The sequence below is a fragment of the Xyrauchen texanus genome, chromosome 26 (assembly GCF_025860055.1).
Source record: "Xyrauchen texanus isolate HMW12.3.18 chromosome 26, RBS_HiC_50CHRs, whole genome shotgun sequence".
Classification (NCBI taxonomy): domain Eukaryota; kingdom Metazoa; phylum Chordata; class Actinopteri; order Cypriniformes; family Catostomidae; genus Xyrauchen; species Xyrauchen texanus.
Window position 1 is genome coordinate 11,963,977 of NC_068301.1, and position 14,013 is coordinate 11,977,989.

General features: G+C 36.4%; 1 protein-coding gene across 3 annotated transcripts; it reads right to left on the minus strand.

Annotated features, from left to right (window-relative positions):
- On the minus strand, positions 1-11,883 carry LOC127620141 (oxidoreductase NAD-binding domain-containing protein 1-like). 3 transcript variants are annotated; one of them, XM_052093252.1, is made up of 8 exons: positions 11,805-11,883; positions 11,419-11,557; positions 11,137-11,200; positions 6,545-6,651; positions 4,130-4,271; positions 1,521-1,757; positions 1,324-1,432; positions 1-1,211 (listed from the first exon to the last, which is right to left on the minus strand). In XM_052093252.1, the coding sequence occupies exons 2-8, from the start codon at positions 11,520-11,522 to the stop codon at positions 1,054-1,056; spliced, it is 921 nt and encodes a 306-aa protein (XP_051949212.1). In that variant the 5' UTR covers positions 11,523-11,557; positions 11,805-11,883; the 3' UTR covers positions 1-1,053. The 3 variants fall into 3 exon arrangements, with proteins under 3 accessions (XP_051949212.1, XP_051949213.1, XP_051949211.1); XM_052093253.1 differs by having other exon boundaries at positions 11,419-11,560; positions 11,851-11,863; XM_052093251.1 differs by having other exon boundaries at positions 11,691-11,805.
- Positions 11,884-14,013: the final 2,130 nt, after the last annotated feature.

The window sequence follows — 14,013 nt, forward strand, 5'->3', positions numbered from 1 at the left end:
CACTATGGGGTATTAAATGTAGATTGAAATAAAAAACAATTATAATTTAAAAGCATTTTAGCATAAGGCTGCAACATAACAAAATGAAGGGGTCTGAATAATTTCTGAATGCACTAAATACGTGGGGTCGCACAAAGTAAAAACAAAAGGCAAAAATCTGGGTTACAGTGAGGTACTTGCAATGGAATGAATGGGGCCAATCTGTAAATGTTAAAATACTTACGGTTTCAGAAGTATAGTCACAAGATATAAACTATGCATTAACATGATTTTGTGATAAAAATGGATAATAGGCATTTTTATGTAAAGTTTATTTTTCAACTTTGTTGCCAATGCTTTACGTTTTAACAGAAGAATTAAAGTGGTTTTGTAAAATCATCGTTTAGCTTCACATTTCAGCCTTTAAAACATAAAAAAAATTTACCCCCTTTTACTTTCATTGTAAGTGCCTCACTGTATCCTTAATTTGTATTTTTATTCTTTAAAAATTAATTCTTTCAAATAAACAACTGTCAATTGAGCTTAACTTGTATTTAACCCGTAAGATTTTGTTAAAGCATCCTCATTCATAAATCCAGTTTTAAATGACCTCTGAATATGAATTACAACTGTTTTATGAATAAATCTGTATTATAAAATTAAATTGAAAACAACATATATAATAGTAGTAAAAAAAAATACCCCAGTGCAATCCTTCATCTTGCCCTCAAAGTAGTATTGTTATGCGGAGTTAACCAGCAAATGAACTATAACGCAGAACGTTATGCACAGGTTATGGTCACTTTGTCAAGACCTTTAAAATGAGGTATAACAGAAGTTGTTCTCAAGTTTATAAGTTAAAATATACTACAAAACCCATCCACATTCAGGGATATATGGACTCCAGAGAAGTACAGAACGATACAGACAAATTGTCTGTTGTACTTTGCATTTTAACTCAAAGGAATTACTGGTCCATTGCCATTACGGTCTTTTTCTATGATGCAACAGATGCAGAGATCCATCTCTGTGGCCTCTGGTATGGCCGGAGCTTGTGGTGATATAGGGATGGGGCTACCACCATTTCTCAAAAAGGATTTTGTCCTCTGATAGGCCAAACCTCTGCAGGTCTGCATTAAATTTTTCTATCATAGGAGGAGGCCCACAAAGATAACAAAGTGTACGCTCAGGGTCTACGTGACGCTGTAGCACCTCTTCAGATATCCTTCCACCTGGGTAGGGCAGACACAAGAACAAAAACTTGTCTTTGACATCACATCTGAAATTGTATACCAAGACTTTTCCCCATAGTTAGTAAAGATTTTCTGTTGATTTTTGACTTACTGATAGTGTAAGGCTGAAGTTGTTCTTCTATCTCAGCGCTCTGCTGAGTAACATGGAAATCGCAGGACAATTTATCTGGAAGCTCACGGCAGATGTCAATAATGGTGTTCTATAGAAAAGGAGATATCAAGTGTACAAAAATAAACAACTTCAAACTCTCCTCAGCATTAACTCAAGGGTACATATACAGTACCTACCTTGAAGAGCAGCTCCTTAGTGTTTTTGGCACTGTAGCAGAGATGTGTTTGCCCTGGCTTGTACCCATGATCATGTGAGTGTCTGTGCAAGTCAGCTGCATGCAGCAGGATTGAGTACAGAGGGTTGATACCAACACCACCAGCCACCAGTAACAGGTCAACCACAGGGTCAGAAGGTTGAGGGTCAAAAAAGAAATTACCACCAACCCTCACAGCTACTTCAGAGTCCACAGAGCACTAAACCGAGAGAGGTTGTGGATTTAGAACAAGAAAATTTGACAATTTTTGTAATTTTGGACACAAAGACATCTCAATTGACAGCATTTGTGTTATATCAATTACCACAAGAAATAATTAAGATTTGTCCCTTATTTATTATTCAAAAAAAGGTGCTTACAATGGATGTGAAAGGGGCCAGTCGATAAACATTAAAATACACACAGTTTCAAATGTTTAGCCACAAGGCTTGCGTGTTAATATGATTTCAGTGCGATACATTTCATACCAAGCCTGTGTAAAGATCCAATATTACAACTTTGTGATGACATGACACTGCTAAAACTGTAATCTGGTAAACACTGGTAACACCAACATATTCATGCGATTATCTAAATCGTCAACTGTGTGGCAGCAGTGCAATGCATAAAATTGTGCAGATACAGGTCAGGAGCTTCAGTTAATGTTCACTTCAACCATCAGAATGGGGAAAATTTTCATTTCAGTGATTTGGACCATGGCATGAATGTTGGTGCCAGATGGGCTGGTTTGAGTATTTCTGTAAATGCTGATCTCCTGGGATTTTCACACATAACAGACTCTAGAGGTTACTCCAAATTGTGCCAAAAACAAAAAACATCCAGTGAGCAGCAGTTGTGCAGATGGAAACTCTTTGTTGATGACAGAGGTCAGAGAACAGAGAACGGCCTGGGCAGCGTTTCCCAAAAGCATTGCAAGCCTAAGTAGATTGGCACCAGTGGTCTCTACGATCAACCTAACCTTGTGATGCTTTTGTCAAACGCTGTCCAGACTGGTTTGAGCTGACAGAAAGGCTACGGTAACTCAGATAACCCCTCTTAACAATTGTAGTGAGCAGAATAGCATCTCATAATGCACAACACCTCGAACCTTGAGGTGGATGGGCTACAACAGCAAAAGACCACATCAGACACTTTATTAGAACCATGGTGCTTCTAATAAAGTGCTCAGTGAGTGAACAGTGCATATAGAAAATCATCATACCCCTTTGGAACATTTTTTTCTTTTTTTCTTTACAAAAAACAGCCTGAAATCAAAACCCATTAAAAATAATATATATATATAGTCAACCGTTTTTATACATTTTAAACTAGAATAACTTTGATCACATCCAGGGCCGAGGGAAGCTGATTTAAGTTGGGGGTGCTGACTGTAGTGGAAGGTGCATTTTACATGGGTTTTTACACCTGCACATCTTCAGAGATAGATCGTTAGCGGACATGTCCGTCATGTGTGTGTTTGTGATGTCTTTTAAGTTTATCATTAAACCTATTATTTATATTGAAAAGCCGGTTCTCGCTGCCTCCTTTCCATTGAATACTTTACAGGGATAGTTGAAGCCTTTGAAATCTTTTGTACCCTTCTTCTAGCCTGTGCCTTCCCACAATTTTATCCCAGAGCCCTTTTTAAAAGCACCTTTCCAACCATGGTGAATCTTGAATTCATTACCATGCACTACTAGTAATGGGATCCTCATGGAACAGCAGGTTTTATTCTGAAGTAATCAAAACCACTTCAGTTGATGTCAGTTGGAGGCCAGTTAGTCAGATATGTGATCTGAAAGGTGATTGGGTGCACCTAAGCAAGTTTGTAATGGGTACTCTTGGGGAGCTGATCACTTATCAAAACCAGGTATTTTACTAATACATTTTTAATAGTTGTTCCTATTTTTTTTACATGTTATGTGTAAATACAGCTGGAAAAGTTTAGATTTTATTTATTTAAATTTCCAGAGTGTATTGAGACAAATGTTAAGGATTTTGACATGGGGATGATGACTTTCTATAGGCACTGTGATTTTATCACACTAAAATCATGGTCACACCAATAATGTTGTGGTTAAACTATGGAAACAGTGTATTTAAGTGTTTGTCAATTGGCCCCATTCATTTCTATTGTTAAGTACCTTACTGCATCTGTGATTTTTGCCCTGTTTTTACTAAATGAGGGACCAGTCAAATTTATTTTTTGTGGTAATCAACATTATGCCACAAATGCTATGGATTGATCTTAACTATTATTGAACCTGGAATATTCCTATAAGAGTTTTAAAAAAATTATTTTCATGACAATTAAGCACATTTTCCCATGAAATATAATTTTTTTTCTCGTCATCCTCAAAAGTAATTCTCAATTCTTTTTATTTATTTAAACCAGCAAAAAGATACCTAAAATAAAGGCATTATGACAAATGCAACCATGTAGACATACTTAATTTAAATAATGTTTAAGGGAGTTTTCTAGGTGTGTGGTTCCTAATCATTATTTTACAAACTTGCCTTGTTTTCCAATGCCACAAGTAGACCTCAATGGCACTATATAATCCATTATGCCTTTCAAACTCATTCACTTACTCTGGTGTGAATCCAGTGCGCAGGAGGATGATGTGTGTATTTGACTGCCAGCTCAATCACTCCCTCTCTCTGCAGCAGGCCAGGGCTGGAGCAAATGGAGAAGCCACCCACTGTATCCACTCCTGGGATGAAGAAATCAACCCTGTGACAAAGGGCAAAATTAAAATACAATACATTCACTACTCCTTGCAACAAGAGTAGTGGCTTTAATGGGATGTCTTAGATGCAACATACTGAGAACAAACAAAACAACACCACAAATATACATTTCAATAGTAGATATTAAGTAGAGATTTATCCTACACAGTAACAACCCAGCACAACAAAATCCATATGTTCAACATTCCTCAAGTTTATTATATGAAGTTTTTAAAACACATACGCTAGTGTATGTGTAGCATGAATAAGTAATAAACACATATGCTGGCCTCGCACACACACCCACACTCTCTGCTCTCTCTGACTCGAGTTCCTCGTGTTCTTTAGCAGGAACACAACATCATTTGGTCTGGAGAAGTTTCTGCGCATACATCTGCATAAATCATCGCCTGACTTTTTTACCTCACTGAGACTTTCCTCAAATCTCACAAATGCAATATGGCAAAACACGAACAAGAGCAGAAGTGAGAGATAAAGTGTGAAGAGAGGTTAACATAAGATTTGATTTTCATTATTCTGACCGTTTGCTATAAACTGGTTCTTACACTGAACTAGGGATGCACCGATACCACTTTTTCTGTTCCGATCGGATTCCGATATCAGAAATCTCAGTATTGGCCAATACCAATCCCAAGCCAATACCAGTGTTGTTGTTTTTTTTTTTGCATAATCAGTTTAGAATATCTTTACATTATTGTGTGGAACTAATTGGGTGTACTCTTTAATATGTAAGCAGCACAAACCACTAACTACATATTATTTCAATATAAATGTATAGCTTATTAAGAAACACTTTATTAACTAGTATACTGGATAATGAAGCAGCAAAATTAACAGTAATTCCAGTCTTCAAGTCTTCAGTAGAAAACAAACCAGTGTTTTTATTTTTTGCCTTTTTTTTTTTTTTTTTTAAACTTTTTTTTAACACTTTTTTTTTAAAGTGTTTCAACTTGCATCTGGACTTTTGTCTTTAATTTAGTTATTAGTTATTATTAGTTAATAATGAGTTACATAAGTATTGTTATAAATTGTATACAAATACTAATGATGACAATAATAATAATAATACATTTTTATTAATATTATTATTATTGACTTAATTTTAAATACAACAGTATTATATTTAAATCGTGCACTTTTTAAACCCTCACGCTTTTATTTTGACATTCTAAACTCTCCAGGAATTCCTGTATGTGTCTGTTTGTAGGCAATTTCACAGGAGTTGAACTCGCTTCTTATTCAAATTGTGGTAAAATGCACCTCCGGTGTTCTAAATGCATATTATAAGTGAACATCTACATCTGAGATGCTGTTCTTGAGTAGCATTCCAATATTACGCACTGCTGTGAAGGCTAAAAATAGCTGCGAGTGCATCACCAGCCTGTGCATGAGTTTGTGTCAACAGAGCAGCACCATTCACTAACACGCTGGCGCTGCGCATACTACATATTTACTTATTAAGCACAGCCTTTTGTGATTCATGGAGCTATCGCACATCTTCAAGTGGCTTTGAATAAAATGCAAAAGTCATTTGAACTGCATTAATGGTGTTTTTATGGTTCTTTTATGTCATGTTTTCAGCTTGACAGTAACGAACATGACTAACACACTGTATCGGATTTGGATCAGGCACGTCAGACCGATACCCGATCCGCCTAAAAACTTCAGCATCGGAGCCGATACAAATCCAAGTATCAGATCGGTGTGTCCCTACACTGAACGTTAACATTTGGTTCAGTCAAAATTTTGGCTGTAAGAAAAGCTCCATCTCCTGGGCATTTTTGCAAATTGCATGTCTTTTTGACTATTAGTCACTTCTAATTGAAAACATGACAATTGAACACACCTCTAAAAATAATGTTTGCTCCAACCTGTGTGGTCTAAGTATTTTTTAAGCTAATAATATTATTTAAGATGATATATGGCCAGATTAGCACATTATAAAAAATAAAAAAAATCAACTGAATAAGCAATACAAGTGACACCCAGTCAATTAAAACTGCATATTAATGGGATGGTTAACCCAAAATTAGGCTAATTAGGCTATCATTTACTAGCCTTCATGCTGTTCCAAACCTGTATGACATTTTTTCTTGTTCCTTGGAACACAAAAGGAGATGTCAGGCAGAATGCCAGCCTCAGTCACCATTCACTTTCATTGTATGGAAAAAGATGCAATGAAACTCTGAATGAATCCTTATTTTTGGGCAAACTATCACTTCAACAATTCATATTTCACCTACGTACAGTTCTTACCACTGTCCGGCACGAAAGCTGAAGTCAGGATGGGGCACCTCCAATCTTAGTCTCTTTACGGTATCAGATTCACTCATAATGCCACAAACTCGTGCAGTGAAAATTTCCTGGATACACACACAAGAATACAGAGCATCAACAATTGTCCACTCTGAGCATAAACAGTAAAATGCCAACATACTGTCTCTCTGATTATGTTTCTATACATAAAGTGTACGTGGTGAGTAATGATGTGTACAAATGGGTTGCCATCACACATTTATTGATTCATTGGCTGCTAAACAATTAAACCCTGTTCATATAGTCAGGAATATCTGTGAAAACAAAAAAGGTACAACAGAGCTAAAAGCCTCCCTGGCTAAAAGGCACTTGTATTTGTACACCTATTTGTAACTATATGCTGTAGGGTTGCGAAATATTGCGCTACCAAAATACTTAAAACGGTGCGATATCATCTTGTTGTTCATTTCAGTACCATATTACAGTATGCTACCATTAGCTAAATGTAATGTAAGAGTTTTGAGATGAAATCAAAGACAATTTGAAAATAATAATAAAAAAAGTCTTGATATGGCCAAGTGTGATCATTAAACAGCAGAAGGATGTAATTTAATGAAATAATATAGTCACATGCTTGCCATAGAATGAATGAGAGGCTCCTTCGTGCTCTGTCATCTCCTTCACACACACACACACACACAAGCAGGCACACACTCAAATGCACTAATGCTTTATTTTCATGCAGTGTCCCCAATAGTATCTATCTGCAGAACTGCAGAGCAGTTTGTTAAGACACTTTCAATAGTGCAGCGGTAAAAGTTCAGCAGGATGTGGGGGGACATGTGAGCTTTCCTTAACTTCCTAAGGAAGTAAAGGTGCCGTTGCACCTTTTTGATCAGAGTGGAGGTGTTGCAGGTCCAGAAAAGATCCTCAGAGATATGGACACACAGGAACTTAAAGCTTGTCACAAGCTCCACTTCGTCCCCATCAATGTAGATGGGAGTGTGTGTGTGTGTGTGTCATTTCCTAGTCCGCCGGTAGTCCACCATCAGTTCTTCTGGGTGTTGAGTGCAAGATTGTTGTGGGCATACCACACTACCAGGTGCTGTACCTCTTCCCTGTAGGCCGTCTCATTGTCGTCGCTGATCAGGCCTACCACAGTGGTGTCATCAGCAAACTTGATTATGGAGTTGGAGCCATGCTCAGGAATGCAGTCGAGGGTGGGAGTAGAGGACTGGACTCAGCACACAGCCCTGTGGTGCATCAGTGTACAAAGTGGAGAATTTGTGGTTGCTTATCCTAACAGACTGTGGTCTGTTAGTGAGAAAGTCCAAGGTCCAGTTGCAGAGGGAGGGGCTTGCCAAGATCAGTGAGCTAATGTATGCATAGCATGAATAAGTAATTAACACATATGCTGGCCTCGCACACAAGCCCTCATAATAAATCTCAAACTGATTAACAAATTCACTTGTGAAATGGATTGCTGTGAACTGTAAGCCAATGATTGGCTTATGTTCAATAATATGGTTATAAACAATACATTGCATTCTAAAGCCGCTTTTTATATTGTCTTATCAATGATTAACTCTTCAATTAACCGGGATTAAAACGCTCACGGTTCCATACGAATTTGGAAGCTACGGTTAAAAACCGGATAAAAAAAAAAAAACATGTCTATTTAAAAGAAAATAAAAAATACTGAAAATTAGTCTTTTAGTGTGGGTCTAAGTACCTGTGCCGCACGTGTGTGCTGCCCTCTGCCTGGCTGGTCTGTGAGGCTGTTACTATGGTAACGGAGTTCACTAGGTGATTGTCTAGGTACTTTCAGCAGATGCGAAACTCGCCCAGATTTGTATCCACCGAAGAAGTTAATTAAATCAGCTATTTGGGAGCATTTTGGTTCTCTAAAAAAACGACACCGGAGTTGTTGAAGACGGGTATCCAGTATGCAAAACGTGCAGATGAAAAGTGTCAGCAAAAGCGGTGAAGACATCTAATATGTTCCAGCACCTGAGGGATCACCATCCGGAGATTCATGCTCAGATGAAGGAAATAATTTTACAAACACAGCAAAATATTATATGTAGTGTACTACTTACCTTTTGGTTATTTTTATTTATTGAAAGGGTATACATACTTTTTTTGCTGAAAAGGTACTGTACGTTTTGGTGTCAGAGGGCAGATAGAGAAAATTGCACTTACTTAAATACAAGTACTTTACCTACTTGTTTTCAACTTAGAAGTAGGAATATATGTGTTAACTGCATGTCCTAACAAATGCTGCAATAAAACTAAAGTTGTGATATGTTTGTGGTGGGTTTTATTGATGCATAATAGGTAAAATTGCAGATAATTGTAAAAATTGTGAAATGGGATGTGAAATCATGGCATGTGAAATCATGATTTTTTTTTATATACATTAAGATTTAATATTATATATATATTTAAATATTTAAAGATAACTATGTATAGTTATTTCATCATTATATATTGAATTATTGTAAGTGCCTTTTTCACTTAAGTTTGGCCTCTGTGTGAAACCAAATTGCTAAATGCATTTTACTAATTGAGACCTTTCTAATGATATCTAACACATGGCTATCTCATCTTTTATATGGTTTTAACAACTCTGAATATAATTGTTGAGATAACAAATTTGCAAATTATGAGAACAAAACAGTTCTAATTTGTCAACAAATGAAAACGCATTATTTAAGAATTGTTAGGATTTGCTATATGCAATGTAAAGTTCAGATACTAAGCTTTAAAATTACACATATTTTATATCAAGCATGTGGTTATTAATTACATCATTATTATTTATTTTTTTCCTGCAGGGAGTGCCCCCCACTAGTAGCCTGATTTAAGTTATCCATTAATCCTACTATCAATAAAAATATGAGATTTAATTAAAATACGTTTTTTTTTCTTTTTAATGGCTGAATACTTTCATAATCATTAAAAAAGGAAGTTGACAAAAAGATCTAAATCAAAATCTTGGGATTATATACGCATTATGAGAGATTTATAAACAATCTCAGTGGACCAGGAACACAAAAGGAGTTAGCACAAATGAACACAATAGTTAAGTGGGGTGAATAGATTTGTTATGAAAAATGTTCAAAAGTGGGCTCACATTGACTGATTCAGATACAATGGATATTGATTTGTTTACAGATGTTATGAAATGCCAAATGGTTAACCCTTTTTCTGAAGTGAATTATTTTGAATAAGCATTGTCATAATTTATTTTAAAAAAGTGTCTGAAAAATATTTGCCCAAGTTGACAAATCTTGCCCTCTAACTATTGTCTCAATATTTACATGATATCACTGTAACCCCACACCACATTTTTTTTTTAAGAATTTTTATCAAAACAATCTTCTGTTATTAATTTATTTTATGTATGCTGCTCAATCTATATTCGATGCATGTATATAAATGTGACAAAATGTATATATGTATTGATGACGTAAAGTGAATCCGTTAGTCATTGTTTATATAGAACTGCACTCTGTGATCGTACTAATACATTACAAAAACTAGGAAATAGCTTTAAACGGACAACTTCAGGATTAAATCTCTCATGCTGAGAGACACAACAGACTGATTTATTACAGAACTCAAGTGATTACCTTTTATCGGAGTTTCCACATTGGCTGCATACTGTTTAAAATTGCGGAGGACATCGCTGTTTCTATAGTGAATGACTCTTGCGGACCGGCTACAAGAAAGAGAGAGGAATACTCCCACTTGGGCGTCTTTTTTCCACTGTTAAAGGTGGCAGCATATCTGATTGGGTGTGGCAACAGGTGATTGCACACCAGAGCTCTCGCTCATGGTTTCTCTCTCTCACACACACACACACACACACAGCAGTCTATCCTTGTTTATCCAATAACTTGGTAGAAACAGCACAAGCCGTTATACTATTTCTGAAATGAACTTTTTGAATTATTAACGAAGTCTTAGATTCATCATTTGTTTTGAACCAGCAATGGCAGATTCTGATCGGTCGCATAAGAAAGTAGTTCCATGCACACATGCGTTTTTCATACTCGGTTTTTCCTATTTTTTTTAAATGTACTTGTTCAGTGAACTGTTGTATATAATCAATATCACACTCACAATCATGCTATATGGCCCTACATCAGCACTGCTGTAATTACCTACGGCACTTTGCCTGCGGCCGAATCACAGCAGTGCTGATGTAGGGCCATATCACACTCTTGCTCGTGTGATATTGCTTAAATATATATTCAATCTTGATACACTTTGTGGCCAGAAAAAAGGCCCCTTGCACCTACTATACTGTGATACAATAAGAATAGGCAGTCATTTTAACATAAAAGTACAACACTATTATTAAAACAAAACAATAAATAAAATGATTCAAGCTTAATTTAGTCTCTCCTCTAAATATATTGATGCATAACCTGACCTACAGCACAGAGCAAGTGTCTGAACTTTCACCCAGTTGGCTCAACAATTCATAAGAGGACCCCATTCACCCACTGAGGTAGTGTGTGTGGTCAAGAGTTCAAAGTTGAGTCAAAAATGTATGAAGATGATTAAATAATATGAAGACTCACCATTTGTCTGTAAACACTAGCGGTTCTCTTCAGATGGTCAGTCTGTCTCCTGGATGACATTTTCCTGAAACAAAAATTAGGGAAATTAGGCACAGCTAAAGATGAACTAAACACTGACAGTATCTTAAATCCCAGTGAGCTAAATAGCTAAACAGCATATTAGTCATAGTCACGTTCCGTGTCAACAGCAGCATTTTTGGTCACTACTACCGTACGTTTTGAAACACAGCCACTATGTCCAAAGTCCCCAGAAACAACTCGAGATTCCAGAGAGAGACTCACCGTGTGACCGTGTCTTTACATGAACACAATATAGTGGGTCTGAACAGCCCTGATCCACTGGTGAAACTTCTGGTCACTGTTTTTACAAAACACGGGATACTCATGATCGGATATGACGATCTGTTCACTCTGTCAAAACCTGCTTAAATCATCAGACAGAGAAGAGGTTAGGATGTTAGTCTTTCATGAAACCGTAGCTTACAAAGCCTAGAAATGCACGGCATTACAATAATGACAACATTTTGAAGTTGAAGTTGAATATATATACTGACATTCTCAAACATGGCAGAACAGCAGTGAGCATTGAAATATTCAATGTTAATGCTCTAACTGCCTTTAAATTAGATATAAGCAATGATAACTATAAAACAGACCAAACATGTCACCTTATATCATCGCCTGATTGTCATTGTGTAAGTAAAAATCATTAACCTCTGCCTCTACGCCGGTGACGTTTCTTCTTCGTTTGAGTTTTGTGGGTGGTTAACAGTCTTTATCGCCACCCAGCGAAGACGATAAGCAGTACACGAGGAACTTCCTGCTATTTTGAGCACAACTAGAACAATTTGATAATTGTTTAAAGGAATATTCCGGGTTCAATACAAGTTAAGCTCAACTGAGAGCATTTGTGGCGTAATGTTGATTACCACAAAAAATAGTTTTGTATTGTTCCTACTTCACATTTCTGCCTTTAGAGAGTTTAAAGGCAGAAATGTGAAGCTAATAATTTAATAAAATAACCTACATTCGTTTTTCTGTTAAAACTCGTGTATTATTTGAGCTGTAAAGTTGTTTAAATCTTAATTTTTACAGTAATTGTAGGGTTTTAGAGCAGCGAAGTTGTAAAAGTATGAATAACTTCACATATAAAAGGTTAGTAAGTGATTTTATCACACTAAAATCATGATAACATGCATATTGTTTACTTCTTGTGGCTATACTTCTGAACTATGTATTTTCACATTTACGGACTGGCCCCCTTTAATTCCATTGTAAGTGCCCCACTATAGTTTTGCTAGATTTTAACCAGAGGCGTTTCCAGCATTGAAGGACATCCGGGGCTTAGCCCAGACCATTTTATTTTCACACTAGCAACCACTTCCCTGTAGTCCAAAGCTGGTGAGAGGGTATTCTTTGAGTTTTGCTCTGGCTGGGCCTGTTTCTACAGTTCCTAAATCTTCCACTCTAGTACTATCCTCAACATCCTCTCTCCTCCCTGAATCATCTGTGATGCAAAAGAACAGATACAGCACATAACTTATTGCAAATCAGCTTTAAACAACTAATTCATCAAGTGCTACATATGTAAAATTGTAGACCAATACCATTGAAGAAGAGCAGATCAGTGGGATTGCCCTAAGATCTATCATGATTCTTGAATTTTCATGTACATTAACATAAATTCATCACAAAAGAGTTATATTATAGTGACTAAAGTGAAGTAAAAAAAATTTCTTAATATAAATAATTTATATTTTTTGACATAAATAGTCAAAATGATGTATAAGATCCTAAGTTAAAGCAATACATGAATGACTTTAGTCTAAGTTCATTGACACACCATGGCATCAAACTGTATATAATTCTCCATGTTCATCTGTCAAAATCCTTTCATTAGGATCTTTGGGATAAACAATGTTTCACTTTTAACTTTCTCTAAAGTAAAGTGACTGATTAATTGTTACCAGTTTCCATGCCTGATTCTGGCACATCTTTGCTACCCTCAAAGTGTATATTTACTACAAACTAATATTACAAAACAAGTCACACATACATTTTATGCTAAGGCTTATTGGTTATCCTTAGAGAAAACAACACCTGATAAACAAGAAAATTATGTTCCGAACGGAACTCGAATCGCGGTCTCCAGCGTGAGAGGCGGATGCGCTAACCACGAGGCAAGAGGCTACAACATGTGATATGAGTCGGTAGTGGATGTCTTGAGGTTTAGCCTATTGTGGGTGATGATGATCTTTAGACTTTAAGGACAAAAACAAATGTGAATTCTTACCCACTGACTTCTTTCGGAAATTTTAGAAGCCTCATTTGCTTCATTTTTGCTGTCTTTCCTGCTAACTGCTGTTAACTCGCCACAAGTAACGTTAGTTGATGTCAACGACTGCGCAAGCTCCTCCGCTACCTGCTGCATATTCAACAGAGAGGAAGAAATGGAGTCGTTCATAGGCTACCGACAGCAAAGAAACTTATTCTATAGGCTAGATTATGCCTATGTCTATTTTTACAGGCTGTATGCAGTATGTGCAAAGCCAAAACACAATGAAATAAGGCAACTTATGATTTCGGGGTTTACATAGGCTATTGTCCGGTTTCATATTTGTTAGTCAACTTTTCAAATTTCATTCGGGGCTGAAGCCCCGGCAAAATCGGCTGCCGCCGCCTCTGTTTTTAACCAATAAGGTAATCAATATTTTCACAAATGCTGTCAATTGAGTTTAACCTGTATTGAGCCCAGAAAATTCCTTTTAGGTTTTTATAGATAGCGATCATTCAGTTTGTGTAATCAGATTTCCAATAAATATATTATAGTGAAATCTATCTGAGGAATACATTCTCAACAATCATTTTGAAAAGGAC